The sequence below is a fragment of the Marmota flaviventris genome, chromosome 14 (assembly GCF_047511675.1).
Source record: "Marmota flaviventris isolate mMarFla1 chromosome 14, mMarFla1.hap1, whole genome shotgun sequence".
Classification (NCBI taxonomy): domain Eukaryota; kingdom Metazoa; phylum Chordata; class Mammalia; order Rodentia; family Sciuridae; genus Marmota; species Marmota flaviventris.
In genome coordinates this window covers 60,915,632-60,938,345 of record NC_092511.1, presented here as the reverse complement: position 1 = coordinate 60,938,345, position 22,714 = coordinate 60,915,632, and the positions used below count along the sequence as shown (strand labels likewise).

Below are 22,714 nucleotides of genomic sequence, written 5' to 3'. Positions count from 1 at the left end.
AGATAAACAAAAGCAGGAGGAATTCACTACCAGTACACCTGCAGGGAAAGGAAATCCTTTATGTTGAAATAAAAGGACACTAAACAGAGCTGGGGTTGTGGCTCAGTGGTAGTGTGCTGGTCTAGCACATGTGAGGCACTGGGTTTGATCCTTAGAACCACATAAAAATAAATAAATGTTCAACTACAAGTAAGAATATTTTTTAAAAAGGACACTTAAACAATAACTTGAAGCTATATAAAGAAATACTACTACTAACGGTAATTACATTGGTAATTATTTTATTTTTTTTTAAATTTAAAAGCAATATTATTCTTTCTGGTTTATAGCCTCTCCTTTCCCCCACATGATATAAAAGATAAATGCTTAAAATAATAATTATAAATCTGTTAATAAATACAAATTAAAATGTAATTTGTGACTATAAAGATAGGGAGACAAGACAGAGGGAGGAAGACGTATACCAGCAGATTTTAAGAAAACTGAAACTAAAGTGGCATTATTTCAGAATTAGCCTGTTATATGCTTAAAATGCTAATTATAATCCCCCCACCCAAAAAGTAAAAAAACATAAAGTGAAGGAAATGAGCTGGGTGCAGTGGTGCAGGTCTGTAATCCCAACTATACAAGAGACTGAGGCAGATCAATCATTGAGAATGAAGGAAAAATTCAGACATTCTCAGATAAACAAAAGTGGTCAGCCTATCAAAACAAATTTTTTTTTAAAGGGCTGGGGATGTAGCTCATGGGTAGAGTGCTTGCCTAGCATGCTTTAGGTTCTGGGTTCAATCTCCAGTCTCATGAAAAAAAAAAAAAATCAATTGGACAAAAAAAAATTAATTGGACACAAAAGACAGTAATGAGCAATGGGGAATTGAGAAACAAAAAATATATAAGACATAGGAAAGCAAAGCAAAATAGGAAAAGTAAGCCCTTTCCTATGAATAATTACTTTGAATATAAATGGACTATATTCTTTTTTTAAATAATTTTTTAGTTGTTGATTGACCTTTATTTTGTGTATTTACATGCAGTGGCTGAGAATCAAACCCAGAGCTTTACACATGCTAGGCAAGTGCTCTACCACCAAGCCACAACCCCAGCCCTGGATTGTATTCTTAAACTAAAAGGCAGAGATGACAGAATGAATGAATCAATCTCAATCTATCTCTATCTCTCTCTCTCTCTCTCACACACACTCACACACACACACACACAGATAATCAATATGCTTTCTTAAAAAGACTCACTTTAGACTGACATATTCAAAGAGTTTAAAAGCAAAAAGATGGAAAAAGATATTCCATGCAAATGGTAAACAAAAGAGAGCTAGGGTCATTGTCCTAGTAACAGACAAAATAGACTTCAAGTTAAAAAATGGTTACAAGAGAAAAAAAGGGAATTTTATACTGCTAAAAGGGTCAATCCATGAAGAAGATAAACAATTATGAACATACATCTACCTGATGATAGAGAATTAAAATATATGAAGCAAAAACCATCAGAATTGAATGAACAGATGGTTCCATAGTAATAGTTGGAGACTTCAATATCTCATTTTCAAAATGGATAGAAAAGCTAGACAAAAGATCAATGAAAAAATAAAGGACTTGACCAACACTACAAGCCAACTAGATCTAATGTATATTCAGTACACTTCAACCAACAAAGCAGAATAAACACTCTTCTTAAGTGCTCATGCAACATTTTCCAAAAAAGACTACATGCTAACCCATAAAAGAAGGTGCAATACATTTAAAAGGACTAAAATCATAAAAAGTATACCTATGATCACAATGGAATGAAAACAAGTCAACAGAAGGAAAACTGGGGAATTCAAAAGTATGTAGCAATTTAAAAATACAGTCTTATACACTCAATGGTCAAAGAAGAAATCAGAAGGAAAATTAGAAAATACTTTTGAGATAAATGAAAAAAAAAAACATACCAAAACGTATGAGATGCAGTGAAGGCAAAGTTTAGGAGGAAATATGTATCTGCAAAAGCAGTGCTCAGAGGGAAAGTTACAGTTGTAAATGCCCACATTAAAAAAAGAATAATCTCAAATTCATAATGATTTTAAATTGCAAGGAATTAGAAAAGAGCAAACTAAACTCAAAGCAAGTAGAGGAAATAATGAAGATTATAGTGGAGGTAAATAAAATAGAATAGAAAAACAAAGACAAGAACAAATTTCAAGAAACACAAAATATAAACTGACTCAAAAAGAAATAGAATGCTAGCGACATGGCTCAGTAGTAGAGATCTTGCCTGGCTTGCACAAGGCCCTTGTGGTTCAATCCCTAGCACTGGAAAAAATATTTTTTTAAAAAAGGTATTTTGAATAGAATTATAACAAGGGATTGACTCAGTTATAAGAAAAATGAATGGAGGCAGGAGAGCCAGGCATAGTGGCACATGCCTGTAATCCCAGCTGCTCAGGAGGCTGAGGCAGGAGGATCACTAGTTCAAAGCTGGCCTCAGCAAAAGAGAGGCACTAAGCAACTCAGTGAGACCCTGTCTCTATATACAAAACAGGATTGGGGGTGTGGCTCAGTGGTTGAGTGCCCCTGAGGTTGATCCCTGGTTTCAAAAAAAAAAAAAAAAAAAGAATGAAGGTTGATCCTTGTCTTATATCATATATAAACATCTCAAAATGAATCAAAGGCCTAAATGTCAGAAACAAAATTATAAAACTCTTAGCAGACAACAAGAGAAAGTCATCATGTCATTAGATCTGGCAATGATGTCTTGGATATGACATCAAAAGCATAGGCAACAAAAACCCAGATAAACTGAGGTACATCAAAATTGAAAACTATTCAATTGTCAAAGAACACAATTGATTGTACAAGAAGAAACCTACAGAATAGTAAAATATATTTGCAGATCTTATTGATAAGAGGTGAATATTCAGGTAATATTCAGAATATGTAGAAGTTTTCTATAACTACACAAAACTAAATAACTATCTATATATTTATAAGATCAGGAAAATGCAAAGTAAGAAATAAATTGTTGCCAGGGGCTAGTGGAAGGGGGAATAGGGAGTCACTACTTATTGGGTATGGTGTTTCCACTGGGGTGACAAAAAAATATATATATGGAACTAAACAGTAGTTATGGTAAAACCCTGTGAGTATACTGAATGCCACTGAACTGTTAACTTTAAAATGGTCCAAACTAAATTTTGTGTTTTTTCATACACAAATCTTCTTCCTGGATCCTTTTCCCTATCTCCCCTATACCTAATTCTTCATTACTTAAAATAATCATATTTCATTAATATATACAATCACTGGCATTTAATTCCTACCAAAAGTTCCACTATGAGAAATACTACTTATGGTAAACTGACCACCTTGTACCTCCTTTTCTCTAGACATATGGTCTCCAGATTGTTTTGGTCATACAATCCTAATATCAAAATATTTTTGAGCAGACACTGCCAAAACAGATATTTATTTTTAAATTGTTACTACTGTGCTCATATTTTATAAAATACACAAAAAATATCAATTTTGAAAGGTTGAGTAAAATGAAAATAAATTCTAGTATTTTTCTTTCCATACTCAATGCACAGAGCATCCCTCTTTAGAAAGTACTTCTCTAGGTAGCCTAAATTTTACTCTTGGGTAAAACAATGATTTACATTTGTCAACCCCATTAGAGCTGCCTTTACTGTCTAATCAAAGGAATATGATAACAGTCTTACAGTTATTCTTATGGTATTATTATAAGGAGTTTGTAGAAGGCTCAGTTACACTGAGGTGCCTTTTTATAAAGACAGCTAAGGAAATTTCTCTTAGGTATTTGTATCAGAAATATCTGTAAAATGCTTTTGAAAATTTGGTTTCCTTTCATATGATTTAACTGATCACAAAATTCTGGCAACACTATGTACTAGAAAATAATGCCAATTTGTAGCTAGCTTCTAGCAAACATATCCACCAGGTAAATCTCCCTCTGGCTTCAGCTTGTCTATCCACCACTCACAATTCTTCATTTAAAAAAAAAAAAATCATGTTGCAGTTCACCTCAACTTTAATTTTTCTATCATCCCAATTCTCCTTTTACTTTTTAAAAAGCACATTGTACCGTTTGTGCGTGTGTGCGTGCATGCATGTGTGTGTGTGTGTGTGTGTGTGTAAAAGCATCTCAAATATTTCTTGGAAGACAGGAGGAAATAAGAAAAAACAGGCAACACTGTTCAGAACAGGTCATTCTAAACTCGAAACTCCCCGATGTCAGGGGGATTAGCTGATTCTGAAGCATCTAGCAGCAAAGCCCTTCATCCAAAAGACGATCAGTAAATGAATGTTGATGAAATGAATGACAACTCACAATAGCACTGTACTACACTTTCTCACTCTTTTCCAGTTGGTAAGCAATGTTATAGTGAGGAAAGGGCAAATGGCTTTTTTTCACCTGAGTGCAAAGATTAACTAAGAAGTCCATGAAAAAGGCAGTCACATTGCCAGATGGTATTTGCAGCCATGTACCTGGATGTGTCTCCTTCTGGTGTGCTCAGAAGTCATTTGGGGATAGCCTGTATTCAATGATTTCTTGTGCTTGCACCGCTTCTCAAGGTATCTCCTCTGTTGGTTGGTGATGCTACTATATAATTTAACTCGCCTGGGTGATAAACATACTCTTTCATGGCCAAAAGCCTGGATCAATCGGGCAGTGTCAATGGTGGATATAGAGCTACTCCTTTCATGCAAAGTCACCTCTCTATCTGTTTGGGTCAATATATCTGATTCCACAGGAGAAGTGGTGGTGGAAAGAATGTTGGTCGGAGTATCTGTGAACAGTTCACTTTCCTCTGAGGGTCTAGAATCTGAAGAAGTGTTGCTGATATAATGTAAATCTGGCTGTTTTCTCAGAATATATTTATCAAATTTAATCTGTTCAATCTTAATTTGATTGGACCTCCCAGTTTGATGAGGAGAAAGTACCTTGCTTTTTTTAAGATCACATATATTTCTATGGCCTTTCTCTACGCTTTTATAACGCTTCTGCTTCTGAAACTTGCTTTTCTGCTGCTTCTGTTTATAACTCCATTCTTTAAATCGTTCCCTTCTGTTATCATCTTGTACACTTTCTGAGGTCCGGAGAGAATGTGTGATAGGACTCTGAAGAAGTTTAGCCAAACGATCAAGCCGTTCTACCAATGACAGCTCTTTCCTGTCACTGACATCTGACTGTTTCTGTTGTCTCTGTCGTTCCTGGTACTTGTTCCAGAGTTCATTTAAACTTGCAGTATGCGAAGTTGTTACCTCAGGGGTGACTTTATGATCCCTTTTTGGATCATTAGTTTGTCCATTACTTTTTAGATGGTCTTTGGCCTGACTTTTAGTAGTAGGTATCACTTCCTTGTCTCCCACATTCATATTGATGCTGAGGCTCTTTATTCTGGTATAATCTATCTTAGTCTTGTCCACATTTTGATAAGGAGGAGGAAGACAAGTGTGTTCTCTGTTTTTGTCTGAATGATGGTGAAAGAAATCTTTCCAAGAATGTCTCATAAAAACACTCCTTCCCAAAGATTCATGGCAAAAATCTTGATCACTTAGGAGGTGCACTGGATGATGAAAATAAAACTTGGCTGACCTGAAGACAGAATGAGTTGTATTTTCAAATTCTGAATGGCATTCAGACTCTGAAAAGAGATAGAGGGAAAAAAAATATTTTGAAAGAATTAAAAAAAAAAAATAGGCATTACCTTTAGAAATACTATTGGTACTGAATTCTCTAGATACAGAACAAAGATTGAAGGAAAGAATTAATTTATTTATATAAAGTCTTATAAAATCCATTGCCTGCCCAAAAGACTCATACTTTGTACTCAGCAGCCAGACTGACATGGTAAAAGTATGGAACTGGGGGTCAAAACACTTGGGTTTGGGGGCTAAACTGATCAACTATGTGACTTCAAGGAAGGCACTTGATCATAAGTTCACCTGCTATTTGTACCGCTACCTGTCATGTGTGGGGTGTTATTACATGTGTTCTCTTATTTTAAAGTCTTTTAAAAGTCCTTTTTTTGTAAAACATATTTACTTTCCCCCTTGATTTCTCTTATTGTAATAAAATATATATAATGTAAAATGCACTACCTTAAAGTTTCATTACTCTAATCAAAAAGTCATTTTTAATGCAATATCTTACAACATATTATGGTTTGAATGTTTGTGTCTCTCTGAAATTCATGTTAAAACTGCATCCTGCCAATGTAATAGCATTTAATGGTGGGACCTTTAGGAGGTAATTAGGTCATGAAAGCTCCATCTTCACAAGTGGGACTTACAGCCCTTATAAAGGACATAGCTAAATGTCTTCTTACATGTGTGGTCAAAGCAACAAGGCACCATCTTAAAAGCAGAGATTGGGCCCTCACCAGATACCAAATATGCCAGCCCCTTGATTTTGGATGTCTCAGTCTCCAGAAGTATAAGAAAAAAGTTTATGTGGTATTTTGGTTACATGTGGCATTTTTGTGTACACATACCCTTGTAAGAAAGAAAAACAGGTACTATAAAAATGTTGATTCATTAATAAACAGAATTATAATATTAAATTATCTATGTCCAAATTTTAAAATATTCTAAGCATGATAGCATAAAAAATAAAATTCTTAGGAATGAATGTAACAAAAGAAATGCAAAACTTATACTCTGAAAACTACAACACATTGTTATGAAATTAAAGATCTAAATAAATGGAAAACTTCCCATGTTATGGATTGAAAGACTTAACATTCTTAAGAAGGTACACTCCTCAAACTAACCTACAGATTCAATAAAATCCCTATCAGAATCCCAGTTTGCTTCTTTGTAGAAACTGGTAAGATCGTGTTAAAATTCACATGGAGTTGTAAGGGACCCAGAGTAGTCAACATGATTCAGAAAAAAAAAAAAAACAAAGCTGAAGGACTCATACTTCCTAATTTCAAAACTTACTACAAATAAATAGTAATTAAGACAGGGTAGTAATGTCATAAGAATAAACATACACATCAATATGTTACTATTTTGATATTACTAAGAGTCCATAAACAACTATACATCTATGATGGACTTATTTTCAGTATGTCAAGACTACTTGGCAAAGAAAGGACAGAAGCATAGTCTTTTTAACAGATAGTGCTGGGATAACTGGATATCCACATGGAAAGAAATGAAGGTGAACCCTTACCTCATACCACAAACAATTAACTCAAAATAGATCAATGACATAAATGTAAAAGTGAAAAACATAGAACACTTAGAAGAAAACATAAGGGTAAATAAATCTTCATGACCTTGGATTTAGCAAAGGATCCTTAGCTATGATGCCCAAGACATGAACTACAAAAGACAAAATAGATGGAATTTATCAAAATTAAATCTTTTGTGATTCAAAGACTACCATCAAGAAAATAAAAAGATGCCCACAGAATTTGATGAAATCTTTGCAAATCACATATCTGATAAGGGGTAATATCTGGAATACTTAAAGAATTCTTAGAACTCTATAATAAAAAGACAAACTAATTAAAAACCAGGCCAGGATTTGAATATATCTCTCTCCAAGATACATAGCTGGCTAATAAACCCATGAAAAATGATGTTCAACATCATTTTTCATGAAGGTAATATAAATAAAAAGGAAGGAAATACTACTTTACACATTCCAGGATGGCTATAAGAAAAAAAAAGTGAGATAATAAATGCTGGTGAGGTTATTGAGAAATCAAAATTCTCACAAACTGCTGATGGGCAGAATGATTAATCATTATTAGTTCATGTATCAGCAATTCCACTACTGGCAAATGAATATTTACAGAAGCATTTATTCATAATAGCAAAATGACAGAAACATCTTGAATATCCATTAATGAACAAAGTGATAAGCAAAATGTGTCATACACATACAATTCAGCCACTGAAATGAATGAAATATTGATATAAACCTTGAAAACATGAAGTTATGAGAAGCTCTATCCCTGCTACTATTCTATATTAGAACTTTCTTTTTAATTATTTAGTTGTAGTTGGACACAATACCTTTATTTTAATTGTTTATGTACATGTAGTGCTGAGGATCGAACCCAGCACCTTGTACATGCTAGGTGAGCGCTCTACCATTGAGCTACAACCCCAGCCCCTAGACCTTTCTTTTTGAATGTCCAAGTTTTTCTGTTAGTTTATTTTCTCTTTTACTGTTTTTTCTCAAAATGCATATTCCACCTTCCTCTCTTTTTGTAAATTTTTTATTTTACTTATTTTTATGTGGTGCTGAGGATAGAACCCAGTGCCTCACACATGCTAGGTAAGCGCCCTACCACTGCCACAACTCCCCCCTCCCAACCTTAAGCACCTTTTGCCTAACAATAAACCTTAAGAACATTTTCACATAATTCCATATTTTCATTCTTTAAGGCAACATAAATTTCCTGGCTTTCATTTTATGTATTTTTCATGTTATGTTATTTCATACATTTAAAGATTTACGCAATATATTCTTATTGTGGATTACAGATAAAAAAATGTTCTTCTTTAACTTCTACAAAACTTTTGGTGTTGAATTTAACTTCATCTATATTAATGTTCCCAAGTTCTTTCTGACATGCCTTTAAGTTTTCATTTCACTTTCAACCTTTCTGGATCATTGTGTTTTCAAAGTTTGCTATATAGCATAGAAATAAGTTTGTTTTTAATCTACTCTCAGAACTTTTTTTAATGCAGGTAATTTGGTTTATATTTGGTATACTTTCCATTCCTCAATTTTTATGATAGTTTTTTTCTCTTGTTACAGAAATTGACTTTGTTTTGCTTGTTCCTCCCTCTACCCCCATGCCCACTGCCACTGTTTTTCCAAGTATTTTGAATGTTTTATAGTTTAACTCTTTTAGGGGTAACTGTTATTATTTCAAACACTGTACTTGTACATGTATTTCTTGATTTATCAACTTTAAAAATAAAATTAGCTCATTTATACTTCCTTTCACTTCCCTTTCCTCTGCCTGTCCCCTGATTTTCTTTTTTGCTTTTTCTGTGTGGATGCCTATACAATTCATTTTTTTCCCTTTGAAATGCAGTGCTATCATCAACATACATCTCAATACAGGTCTTTATATGTATTTTTTTTCTCTAGAACTTGGCATGTTCTTTTAAATTGCAGGCTCAATTATTATTTTTCTGTTATCTCTTATAGAGATAGCGATAAGCATTATTGTATTGGATTTTCACTGTTAGTCCTCAAATTCCATTATTTTTGCTAATTGCTTTCATTTCATCACTTCCTTAATAGGTATAAAGTTCTCACTTCAACAACTTTAATTCCATACATTTCATGGTTTTTAAAATTCTTAAAAATGTAAAATATTACGACAAATTTTCTTGTCTTCTAGATTATGCTTTTACAGATTTTATTCTCATCTTTCTTTTATAGTACCTATTATAGAGTTGCAATGTTGTTTCTATAAATTATTCTCTTGGTGTGTGTGGTTAAAAAAAAACAAAAACATGACATCAAAATTACCATCCTAACCATTTTTAAGTGAGTAGTTCCATAGTATAAAACACATTCACAGATATTTAACTCTTGTAATCACTATTTCTCTGTCCACCCTCACCCCAGCTTTTGGCAACCACCTTTTATTTTCTGTTTCTTCGATTTTATCTACTTTAAACTTCATATGAATGGAATAATATTGTGTTTATCTTTTTGTGACTGGTCTACTTTACTTACTATAAATGTCCTTGAGGTTCATCCATGTTGTGGCATATGAGAGGTTTTCTTTATGAAAGTTGCATAATATTCTATTTTATGTATGTAATACATTTTTTAATTTTTAATTGGCTGATAATAATTCATTTCTTTTTGACCTATTCATCTGCTGATACACATCTGAATTGATTCCACCTCTTGGCTATGATGAATAACATTGTGAGAAATATGGGTATGGGGTTTGAGATCCTGCTTGGAATTCTTTTGGATATATGCCCAGAAGTGTGATTACTAGCTGGGCATGGGGGCGCACGCCTATAATCCCAGCTGTTTAGAAAGCTGAGGCAGGAGGATCAAGAATTCAAAGCCAGCCTCAGCAAGAGCAAGGCGCTAAACAACTCACTGAGACCCTGTCTCTAAATAAAATTCAAAATAGGGCTGGGGATGTGGTTCAGTGGCTGAGTGCCCCTGAGTTCAATCCCTGGTTACTCCTGTCCCAAGTTTTTCAGAAATTTCCACATATCATTTTACATTTATTAACAGTGCATGAGTTCCAATTCCAATTTCTCTATATCCCTACTACTATTTGTGATTCTGGCCTTATATCATAGTGGTCGTCCTAATGGGATAAACTGATATCTCATTGTGGTTCTGATTTACATTTTTGAGATATCAAGTATCTTTTCATACATTTGCTTATGTTCATATATTTAATTTGAATAACTGTCTATCAAATCCATTGCCCACTTATTTATTTATTTTTGGTTATTGATTTTTGGGTTTTGTTGTTGAGTTGCAGATGTTCCTTATATATCCTGGATTTTTGCTCTTTATCAGATATATGATTTGTAAGTATTTTCTCTCATTCTGTGGGTTGTCAATCCACATTCTTTTTTCCTTTGAGATGCAAAAGTTTTTAAGTTTGATATAGTCTCATTTGACTATTTTTGCTTTTGTTTCATGTATTTTTGGTATGATCTCCTAAGAAATCATTGCCAAATCCAATTTCCTGAAGCTTTTTTATTATGGTTTCTTTCAGGAGTTTTATAATTTTCAGGCTATGTTTATGTTTCTAATCTGTTTTGAGTTAATCTTGTATATAGTGTAAAGATTCAACTTCATTATTTTGCATGTGGTTATCCAATTTTCCCAGCACCATTTATTGAAGAGACTATCTTTTCCTCATTGCATAGTACTGTTACTTTGTTGACATTGTTATCCTTTTTCAACATACAGGATACACAGATAAGCTCCTAGCCTCCTTTCTCTCCTTATCTGAATACTCTTCTAGCTTCATCTGAGAGGTAAAGCTTCACAACCAGGTAGTAATAGTTTGTGTTCTGTATGCTTTTATGCCATAAAAATAGGGCCATGGGCAAATATAAATGGATTTGATTTGAGCTCTTTCTTACTATAATTTTTTAAAAAATTTGTATTGATGCTGTCATTGTCTTTGTCACAGTCTTCTGGAATACCTTTTAGGCTTTAGGTTTTCCCTGTTTCAGTAGAGACATGATATTTTATTTCTATTACCATCAGTGTTAGGTGCAGTTATTCCTCAATATCCTGGAGGGACTGGACACAGGGCCTCTCACAGATGCCAAAATCTGTGGATACTTAAGTACCTTATATAAAATGGGGAGGAATTTGCATATAAACTAAGCATATCTTCCTTTATACTTTAAATAATTGTTAGATCACTTATAATACTAAATACAATGAAATGCTATATAAATAATTGTTAAATACTAACGACAAGGGAAAAAAGTACATGTGCAATAAAGTAACAATTTTTTCCCCAATATTGTTGATCCTGGGTTGGTTGAATCCACAAATGCAAAATCCATAGATACAGAGAGGGCTGACTGTAGTTTCTTATAATCCTGTTTCTAAGTCGCTAGAGTTATTTAAAGTCTTTTCCCAGGACTTATTTAAAAATTATTTTACAAATCAATACATATGTCTACAAACAAAGCAGCACTGAAATGATTTGTGTTAAGTTTAAAAAAGGGAGGGAGAAAAAAATGGATCTTTGCTTAAATAATGAAGCTGTGTTCTCATTAGAATGAAACAAACATACAGACAAGAATTCCTATGGATAAAGGCTTATTCTTTAGACAGACACACATAGACAATTCTGTTACCTGAAATGTCTATCTGCAAGGATTCTTTCTTTTCTGTCCAGGCTTCCTTAGAAACTGTTCTATCAATATAGACTTCCTCTTTCTGTTGGTTGAATCCACAAATGGGTTCAGTGGGTTTCATGTCTGGTAGGTTTTCAGCCTTCGTATCTTGTACTTGAATTAAGTGCTTGGCAGCAGTAGCATCACTGGAACCTAAGAGAGAAAAATTACTAACTTATACTGACAAGAAGCTGACAAAAAATTTTTAAATACCTCTAAGAATATTTATGTGAAAAACATGAAGGCATTGTGCTACTAGTGTCAAAAATAAAAAATAAAAAGATCAATCAGAAATGTGTTTAGTAAGCTATCTAAATTGAAGTAATAAAAAGAACATGTACATAAATAGTTGCTTTAAAGACTATACCAGAAGAGACAGATAAGAGGTATAAGTATCAAAGGAAAAAAAAAAAAAAACTAATTTCAGCAAGAAGTATAATAGAACAACTCTGGAAGAGTTGGGTATTAGAAGATGGGATACAACTTGAGGTGGAGAGAAAAAGGCATTTTAAGCAAATGTGAATACATAACAAAAGAATAGAGTTGGGAAAACAAGTGAGTATCTAAGTGATAGTGAATGTATATGGTTTATTTGATTATTGAATTTATAAGGAAAAGAGGTAAGAACGAGCCTTCAAAAGGTTGTTTGGGAACTGGTTCTAATGTTCTGGAAGATGATACTAAAAGACCTTAGATTTTTATTCACGGGCAATGAATACTAAATAGGAGACTAACATGATCAAAACTGCTTCCAGAACATCATTTAGTGACAGTAAAAAAATGAATAAAAATTTGAAGGGCTTTCTAGAATACAATGGAACTTCTTTTTAAAAAACGCAATATATAAAAGAGAGAAGTGGCTAATTCTGCACTAAAATGTTTCTAGTTTATAATTGTAGCAGAAATACCAGCTGTCCTCTAATACCCATTTCCTTTTCCTCTAAAATAAGGTCCAAAGTTTAGCTGGGCATATGGTTACCAAAATGAAGACCATCAGTCTCCCTGGCAATGCAGTTTGGTGTGACCATGTGAGTAAGTCTGGCAAGCAGGATGCAAAGGGAAGAAAACATGTAACTTCTGAGAAGCATCGTAAAAGGAAGAAATTATGCTTTTTTTTCCCCTTTCCCTTTCTTTATGCTGACTGGCTGGAATATGGGCAGACAGCTACACTTTAAGAATGGAGATGAATAGAAGAGGAAAGGCATTGTTTCTTGGTACATGGAAGCATCATAAAAATCCTGAACTTTTATGAGGAATATTCTCCTGACTTTTTTTTTTTTTTGGCTTTCATCTCTCAGAGCCAAAGATAATCCTAACTTAAACATGCTATTAAAGGCACTTTAAAAAGCATTATCCTGCTGAAGTAAAATAACTAGAAAGGTAGTTCAGAAGTAAACAAGATGAATTCCTAGGGATAAAGGCTTATTCTTTAGAATAAAGCAATGGTATTAGAGTTTTGTGAAACTGAAATATATTAACAGTAAAGGGGGAAAGTCCATTGAGTGAATTTCTGACAATTAGATTAATTTGTTTATTTTATTCAAGTTTTTCAGGAATAGCTCAAAAGAGTTTTCAAAATGTCAGTTTAACCCCTGCCAAAACACACCAAAAATGAGCAAAATGGAAACAGTTTGAAGATAGCAAGAAGACACTAAAGAACATATTTTTCTTTATATTCTTTAGTGAATAGCCACATTTTAGAAGAGCAGAAGAAAATAATATACAGACAATCCCATTCAGCTACCTCCAGTATCTTTCTGCAAGGATTCTTCTTCAGGCCAGTCAGTCTTAGTTAATACCATTTGACTTAAGTTCTCCTCTTTCTGCTTTTCATTTGAGAGGTTCTGATCCGTGGTGATGGCTACTTGAACTTGCACCTCTGGAATAATGACATCATTCAATCCCATAGAGAATTTAAAGATAATAAACACAATAAGACAAGCAACCCTCCCACCTCCATCCAAAACATGCAAGATGAGAAGCCCTTTATAAATTAGGAAAAAAGAATTTTAGGCTCCATTATATAAAAACTGTTACATGAATTGAAAGTTTAAATAAAATTTGTTCTATGATGATATGATGCAACAGTTTCAAAAAGAAAAAAGGTATAGATCAAGTAATGTTTTTCAAAGTAAAAAAGTAGATTTGAGGTGCTGGGAATGTGGCTCAGTGGTAGAGCACTCACCTCGCATGTGGGAGGCACTGGGTTTGATCCTAAGCGCCATAGAAAAATATGGGTCCATAAAAAAAAAAAAAAAATGGGTCCATCTACAACTAAAAAAAAAAAAAAAAAGTAGATTTGAACAAGACTTTCAAACTCTTTGGCCTACTCAGTTTTTATCATTTATGAAGCCACTTTTGGCATTTCATATAGGCTACAAAAAGCTTTTATATCATCTAGATTTTAAATATAGCACTCTCATTTCCTAATACTTTGTTTCTCCTTTCTTTTTTTATCTTGATTATACTTAATTTCCTATTTCTATTAATATTTTTTAAGAAAGAAATCAGGGAGTGGGGTTGTGGCTCAGCAGTAGAGCATTCGCCTCTCACGTGTGAGACCCTGAGTTTAATCCTCAGCACCATATAAAAATAAATAAACAAAATAAAGATATTGTGCTCATGTATAACTAAAAAAATTTTTAAAAAGAGAAAGAAATCAGAAAGGCATTCAAGATTACTAAAAACAAAACAAAGAATCAGTCTTGTTTTTACTTATCATGCTAGCTCTTTTCTTTTAAATTCTATTTTTTCTTATTTCTATTACTTCAATCTTCCTAATCTCTTTGTTCTAAATTTCTTCTGAGCTAGGTGCAGTGGCAAACACCTGTAATCTCAGCAGCTTGGAAGGCTGAGGCAGGAGGAGTGCGAATTCAAAGCCAGCCTCAGCAATTTAGAAGGCCCTAAGCAACTCAGAGACACACTCTTTCTCTCTAAATAAATTATAAAAAGGGTTGGGGATGTGGCTCTGTGGTAATCATCCCTGGGTTCTATCCTTGGTACAAAAAAAAAAAAAAATCTTCTGAAATTTTTAGAATACCTAATTTTTTAAGAAGAGTAAATATTTTAGGCCTATAAAAGTATAAATAACATGAACACCAAGGTATCTACAACTGAGCTTAAGAAATAAAACACCACAGACATGATAACTCCTTGTGTAAAGTCTCAATGATTCTCTATTCTCAGCAGCAACCTTTATACTAAATTATCAGTCTCAAGGATGTTTTTGAATTCTTTACTACACTGCACTAGTATGAATCATAAAAATAATCAATATAAATAATGTACAATCTTGTTTTAAATGTCTTTAGACTTTACATAACAGGTACAAATACTGTATGTACTTTTATGCAACATGCCTTTCTCACTGGATATTATGATTTGTAGTATATGATTATAACGGATTCTCAATGCTTTACAGTATTCTAGTGCATTAAAATACCAACTAACCTATTGGTCAACTTAAGGCTGGTTCCAATTTTTTTTAATATTGAAAAGCACTAGAATGAAGATTTCTGTAGAATTTTTAATAATGAGTTGCAAATATCTTCTCTCAATCTGTGCCTTGTGCATGGTATCTTTCAGGAACAAAACTTTCCATTTTAACAATATTAAGATCTACTTATTTTTCCCTTAGGATCTGTGTTTTGTTTGTCTTATTTAAGAAATCCTGAATTATACCATGGTCACAAAATAGATCACCTAAAAAAAAATGTCAGAAAAGGAATTTAGAATGGACATAGTCAAACTGATCTGCAAAGTAAAGAATGATATAAGGAGTGAAATCAGAGAGAAAATATAGGAAGTGAAAGTTCACTTTAACAAGGAGATAGAATTCTGAAAAGAAATCAAGCAGAAATCTTCAAAATGAAGGAATCAATAAACCAAATTAAGAATTCAATGGAAAGCATCACCAAAAGACTAAATCATTTGGAAGATAAGATTTTCAGACAATAAAGACAGAATACATAATCTTGAAAACAAAGTCGACTGTGGAGAAAAGATGTTAAGAGACCATGAACAAAACTTTCAAGAAATATGAGATAACCTGAAAGACCAAATTTAAGATTTATCTGGATAGATGAAGGCTCAGAGACAAAAACCAAAGGAATGCACAATCTTTTCAATGAAATAATAACAGAAAATTTCCCAAACCTAAAGAATGAAATGGAAAATCAAACACAAGAGGCTTACAGGACCCCAAATATACAAAATTACAACAGACCCACACCGAGGCACACTATATGAAAATGCCTAACATAAGGATAGAATAAGGATAATAATACGGATAGAATCTTAAAGGCTGCCAGAGAAAAATGGCAAGTCACATCTAGAGGGAAACGAATCGGATCTCAGCTGATTTCTCAATCCAGGCCCTCAGCTAGCAAGTTGTGAATATATACCAAGCTCTTGATGAATACCAGCCAAGAATACTATACCCAGCAAAATTAAGCTTCATAACTGAAAATGAAATAAAAATCTTCCATGATAAACAAAAAGTTAAAAAAATTCACAACTAGAAAGCCTGCACTACAAAACATTCTCAATAAAATACTTCATGAAGAAGAAATGAAAAATAAAAGTGAAAACCAGCAAAGGAAAGAAGTGCATTAGAAGAACAGTCAAGAAAAGGAGAAACTATTCAAAGTAAAACCCAGAAATAAATCAAAATGGAAGGGAATAAAAATCATATCTGAATAATAATACTGAAGGTAAATGGACTAAACTCATCAATCAAAAGACATAGACTGGCAGATTGGATTAAAAAACAAGACCCAACAATGTGCTATCTTCAAGAGATTCCCCTCATAGGCAAAGACATCCATAGACTGAAGGTAAAGGACCAGAAAAAAACATATCACTCAAATGGAACTGATAAACAAAAGCAGGGGTTTCTGGCCTCATATTATAGACAAAGTGGACTTCAAGCCAAAGTTAATCAGAAGGGACAGAAGGACATTTCATACTGCTTAAGGGATAACAATTATGCCTCAAATAATGGAGCATCTGCATACATCAAACAAACCCTTCTCAGTTTCAAGAATTAAATAGAAACAACACAATAACACTGGGTAACTTTAACATGACTCTTTCACCACTGGATAGAGTCTCCCAACAAAACTAAATAAAGAAGCTATAAACTATGAAATACAATTGGCAATTTAGACTTTACAGACATATACAGAATATTTCATCTGTCAATGGCTGAATATACTTTCTTTTCAGCAGCACAAGGATCCTTCTCTAATAAGCACCATGTTATGTAAACTATCACATATGTTGACATGTAATTGTAATATTACCTTTAGAATCTGTAGGGTTATTATATAGCTCCTTTTCACTTGATATTAATTTTTGTGTTCTTGCTTCCTTCTTGATTAAACTTGTTTGATTTTTATCAACTTGCAGTTGTATTATTTCGTCTCTATTTCATATATTTCTGCTCCAACTCATTTTTTCCTTACTTTTTGAAAATAACTTGTTAATCTAGCTTCTGATAATAATTACTTTTAAGTTATAAACGTTCATCTGAGTACTGTTTCAGCCCACAGATTCTGATATTTTGAGCTTTTATTATCACTTAGTTCCATGCACCTTTTATTTACCTTTCTTGTGCTTTATTCCTTGACCTATAAGATACTTTTAAGTATCTTAATTTTATAATAGTTGGCATGTGGGAGTGGGGTTGTCTAATATCTTAAGGTGATTGATTTCTAATGTAATAAATCATGCAGGAAACACAGTGTGCATGATATCAAATTTTAAAAAAGTAATGGAAATGCTTTTTATATTGATTGTATTGGTTACATGCATGTCAAAACTGATAAATTTTAATAAATAAATAAATGGATGGATGAATAAATAAATAGATAGATAGATAGACAGACAGACATGACTGCCTAAAGTCTAAAAGGTTAACACATTCCTTTAGACTAAATATGCCTGGAAAAAATTCAATGAGTAGTAGGGATTTATCTAATTTTATTTCTCCTACACATATCATCAGTGGTCCAAGTCATACTCAATGGTTAGTTCATCTTCATCTGTTCTCCATATTGTTATTCCATCTTTGTATATTTCATTTCCATATTCATGTATATGTTCTGGGTCACTGTTATTGCATTTTTCTATTTACTCCTTTGCAAATGATATCTTAAATAAACTACATATAAAGTAAGTCTTCATATCTGGTACATTAGTGAGCAATGTTAAAATGGACAAAACAGTGCTTCCAGGTCAAAAAAACATTAAGATAGAGGAGGAAGTTTAAATCACAATAACAAAAAGACCCAATACACCAGGAAGATAAATTATTCATATGCATATATTCAAATTTCTATTCAGTAAAAATGATAGGAATGTATAGATAACATGTTCAACAATATGTATTAGAAACAGAAAGATTATAAAATAGAGAAGATTTGAACAAATCTTGCTGTAATAGTTTAGATATTAGGTGTCCCCCAGAAGCTCATGTGCGAGACAATGCAAGAACATTCAGAAGTGAAATGAAAGTTATGACAGCCTTAAATGGGTTATGAGAGCCCTAACCCAATCAGAGAATTTATCCCCAAAGTTGGCATTAGGGGCATGTCTTTGGGCGGAGGGCAGGTATATATTTTGTATATGGTAAGAGGAATCGCTTTCTGCTTTCTGATCATTGTGTGAGCTGCTCCCTCCATATACTCTTCTGCCATGATTTTTCTGCCTCATTTGGAGCCCCAAGGAATGAAATCAGCTGTCTGTGGGCTGAGAACTCTGAAACTGTGAGCCCCCAATTAAATTTTTCCTTCTCTAAATTGTTCCTGTCAGGCCTTTGAATTGCAGCAATAAAAAAGTTGAGTAAAACACTTGCTGAAGAGAAATGTGAGCTGAGTGTAACCTGATACTATGATTTTTCAAGGGACGCTGCAAAACTTATGTATTATTTGTTTGTTTATTTATTTATTTTGTGGTACTGGAGATTGAACACAGGGGCCCCACTAAGTACATCCATGTCATTTTAATCTTTTGAGATAGGGTCTAAGTTGCTTAGGGCACTAAATTGCTGAAGTTGGCCTGCAACTTGAGATCCTCCTGTCTTGGCCTCTCAAGTCAGTGGATATGTATGCACTACCACACCCCACTCCAAAATCATCATCTTTTTTTTTTTTTTAATCTTTTAAAAGTCTTTCTTTCTTTTTTCTTTCTTGCAGATAATATGTTATTTAATAAGAGAACAAAACAAACAGTGAATGTAAGAGAAAAACAAAAACCATGAGTGCAAAGTGGAGAAGTCCATGGATTCTCACAAAGCAACTAGGTCATAATAATAATAGTTTGCCTTTGATCACTGAAAAGAGTGTTCCCCATAATTCTCACAACAACTCTGTGGGAAGGATATACGTGTTCCAGCTTTGCTGTGAAAACTGTCCAAATACAAGTCCATTTCTACAAAGCCAGCCAAAATTGCCTGGTTTAGCTCTATATACCAAATCTTATTTTAAAATGTTGGCGACAACATCAAAAAAAAAATTTAAGACATGTGTAAGCACATACTTTCTTGAAGAATCCAGCCTGATAAGTTAGTTTCTAAGATCTGATGGAGATACATTCATGAGGCAATTTAACCAATATTTTCTATGAATTTTCATCTACAAAACATACTGTATTGGGTATTATTTCAAAAGTTGCAACATATTATATTTCCTATGGTGAAAAATATCCCTGAAGCACTTAAAAGCATTTATAAATATTTACCTTCTTGTATATACCAATATAATAACAAAGAGGAAATTTCGCATAACAAATCAGAAAAAGGATAAAGACTAGATAATATTCTCATTTAGGATACAACAGGGAAAGCAAGTCACAAAATACACAAAGCCATTGCAGTTACCTGCATTATCTTTTTGAAAGGGTTTTTTCCCCAGTGACAGGGGTGCCTTAGGTACTGCCCTCTTACTGTAGATCCCTTCCTTATGTTTAATGTTCACAGTGGCTGAGAGGTCATCATCCCTTGTGCCTAGCACCTGAGCGGGAAACTCTGGAGCAATAGCATCATTGGACCCTAGAGAAAAATGGGAAGTTAATACAATTAACACAAACATACACTTGAAGTTAAGACAAACCTTTTTTAAAAATCTGCCTCTTAGACCACTTCTATGAAAAAAGCACTACAATGGGAGTGTTACAATGTCAAGACACATTAGTCAAACTGAAGCTATGAAACATGCAGAATAAATGCCAATAACACAAGGTGGAGAAACAAAGACATAAGAAAACATAAAGAGGAACACTGATCAGTTCAGAAAGGAGATTATTTCTAGCTCAGGAAGGTTTTGGAAAAAGAAAAGTATACCTTGCATTAAAAAATAGGCCTTCTGGTATGGAGAGAAAGGTAGAAAGGCATTTAACACAGAAGTTACTACATAAACAAACACAAGGAATATATAAGAATAACTGACATTTTTATTGTCAGGCTAGACTATAGGATAGATTAAGAAGATGAGTAATATTTAAAAATAATTGGGACAAAATTCAGCAGTGCATGGAATCCCAAGCTGAAGAGTAAAAATTTTATTGTACATGAAATGCAACATCGTTGAAGATTTCTTCATAATGGGATAACATCATCAGCTGCTTCAGGTAGATTTATCTGATAATACAACGACAAATACTGAAAGTAAGGGCTGGCATGGCTTAGTGGTAGAGGACTTTCTTAGCATATGTAAGGCTCAATGCCTAGTACTGAATAAGAGACAGACAGACAAAAAGAAAAAATGATATGTGACAAACAAAAGATTTGAAAGTATTCAAATTTCTTTTAAAATATATTTCAATACACTTATATCTGTTGACAAAGAGATCTACTATCTAAGCCACATCTAACAGGCAAAAGAACATTTCTGGATATAGAAAGGTTTGTAGTAACTATAGAATTATTTTCTACAAAGCTGTTTTTCTTTCTAACCCAGGACCCAGTACTTCATGGATTTCTGGAGCTTCTGTATATGGTAATAAGACCTGAGTAAGTACTGGTCTTACCAATACAGAGCAAATAAAGTCATGAAGGGTTTGTCAGGGTTGATTGTGAAGATTCTACCCAAGGCTTCTGGGTCAGATTTACAAATTATATTGGGCTCTTTCTCAGGTTCCTTATCATCACTTTCTATCATTTTGCCTCTTACCTCTCTGGCAAATCCTTATTATTCTTCCTTCTATCAAGTTACTCAGTGCTTGAGTTCTTCAAAGGGTCAGAACTGGACTCTCTTCTTAGCTAAACCCAATGACCATCAAGATAAGGCTGGTGACCAACAAATATATATCATGGCTGAGACCTTTCTTCTGAGCTTTAGAGGACACAACTAAGCCTTATAGCATTTTAGTGGAGATAAGTAAAAGATGTCCTTCCTTAAATAACAAAAATTTAAGTTACTATATATTAGGTTACAACACAAACAACTGTAACTGGTAATAATTCTCCTCACAGACACTGTCAGACATCAGAGAACACACCCCAAGAACAGCATGCACATGCATATTCTGTCCACCATCTCTCATTCTCCAAGAGAGGTAACCAGGTCAGGCTCACAGTCAGGTGGGGAACGACAATTAAGTCTCTGAAAATAGTAAATGAATAAGCAAGAGAATAAACCTCAGTAGAGTTGAAAGGCAGAGGGAAGAGACTGCAGATATGTGTATATACCAGTGCATCTATAAATAGCTATAGTATATGTGAGTATGAATTTACATTTGGAGCAGCACAAGAGTAAACATTATTGCCCCAGAACTCTAAGCAGCAATGATTGGGAATCTTCATGCCTGTGTATTTTCATACGAGAGTATGTTATGAGGTAAATAGTACAACCTCATATGTGATATGCATTCAACCCCAACACTTGTACATTGACTCTGTCTAAACTCAACCACAGATCTCTATGTAAATGTATAACAGAAGTCTCACTTTTTAGATGTTCAAAGCTGATAATCTGATCATCTTTCCTCAAACCTGCTTCTTCCTCAATCTCTGTCTTAATAAATTTACCTAATTATATACTCTAGAAAACTAGAAGTCACTTTTCTCCAGCTTCTTCTCCCTCACTCTCTATAACCACCAAGGCAAGGAAGAATTATTTCCTAAAAATAAATTGACTATGTCTACTTCACCTTATCTCATCAACATCACTCTAATCCTAAATGCTGCCATCTCTGGTACTGACTATGTAACAGCCTTCTAACCAACTGAAGTCTCCAACTTACACTTTGACCCTCTCCAACTCAGGTCTGTGACTTCCCTTGTATGATCCATTTCTACACAAAGCAGCCAAAATAAATTTTACAAAAATAAATAAAACCACAATTGCCTGCCAGAATAAAATCCAAATGCCTTAATATGGTTTAAAAACCTTGCATAATCTTGCACTTGTCTATCTTTAACCATATCTACCCACCATTCTGCTTTACTCTGTTAAATAAAATTTATAGAAGACCATTGTTTGGGGCTGAGCTCCTACACTCAGTCCCAACAGTCCAATCCAGAGTCACTTGTGCTAAGTAGAATGCAATCAAGCTGAAACTTTCCACTGATAGATCAGTTTTCATAAAAACAGATGATTTATAGCAACCAACTGAAACTCAGTCTGAGCAGGAGTAAAAAGGAAGTCTACTCTTCTTTTATCCTCACATAGAAAGTAACCTAACACCAAGGTGTTAGTCTACTTCTTTGTTCCTGGTTTGGATACCTTATCAAAACCAACTGTTCTGCCATGCTCAGTGGGGCAACTCTTCTAAGGTATGCTGTGGTTGCTCCCAGATTAATGAATCTTTAACTAAAT

The 22,714-nt window shown here is 33.7% G+C and overlaps 1 protein-coding gene across 1 annotated transcript in view; it reads right to left on the bottom strand.

Moving 5' to 3' along the window:
• The window catches only part of Alms1 (ALMS1 centrosome and basal body associated protein), a 215,807-nt gene that overhangs the window by 37,526 nt on the left and 155,567 nt on the right, over positions 1–22,714 (bottom strand). The window contains exons 18-21 of the mRNA XM_071601714.1: positions 19,777–19,947; positions 13,642–13,776; positions 11,859–12,050; positions 4,503–5,662 (exon numbers count right to left, since the gene is read on the bottom strand). Coding sequence (XP_071457815.1) covers positions 4,503–5,662; positions 11,859–12,050; positions 13,642–13,776; positions 19,777–19,947 — 1,658 coding nt within the window. The remainder of the gene's footprint in view (positions 1–4,502; positions 5,663–11,858; positions 12,051–13,641; positions 13,777–19,776; positions 19,948–22,714) is intronic.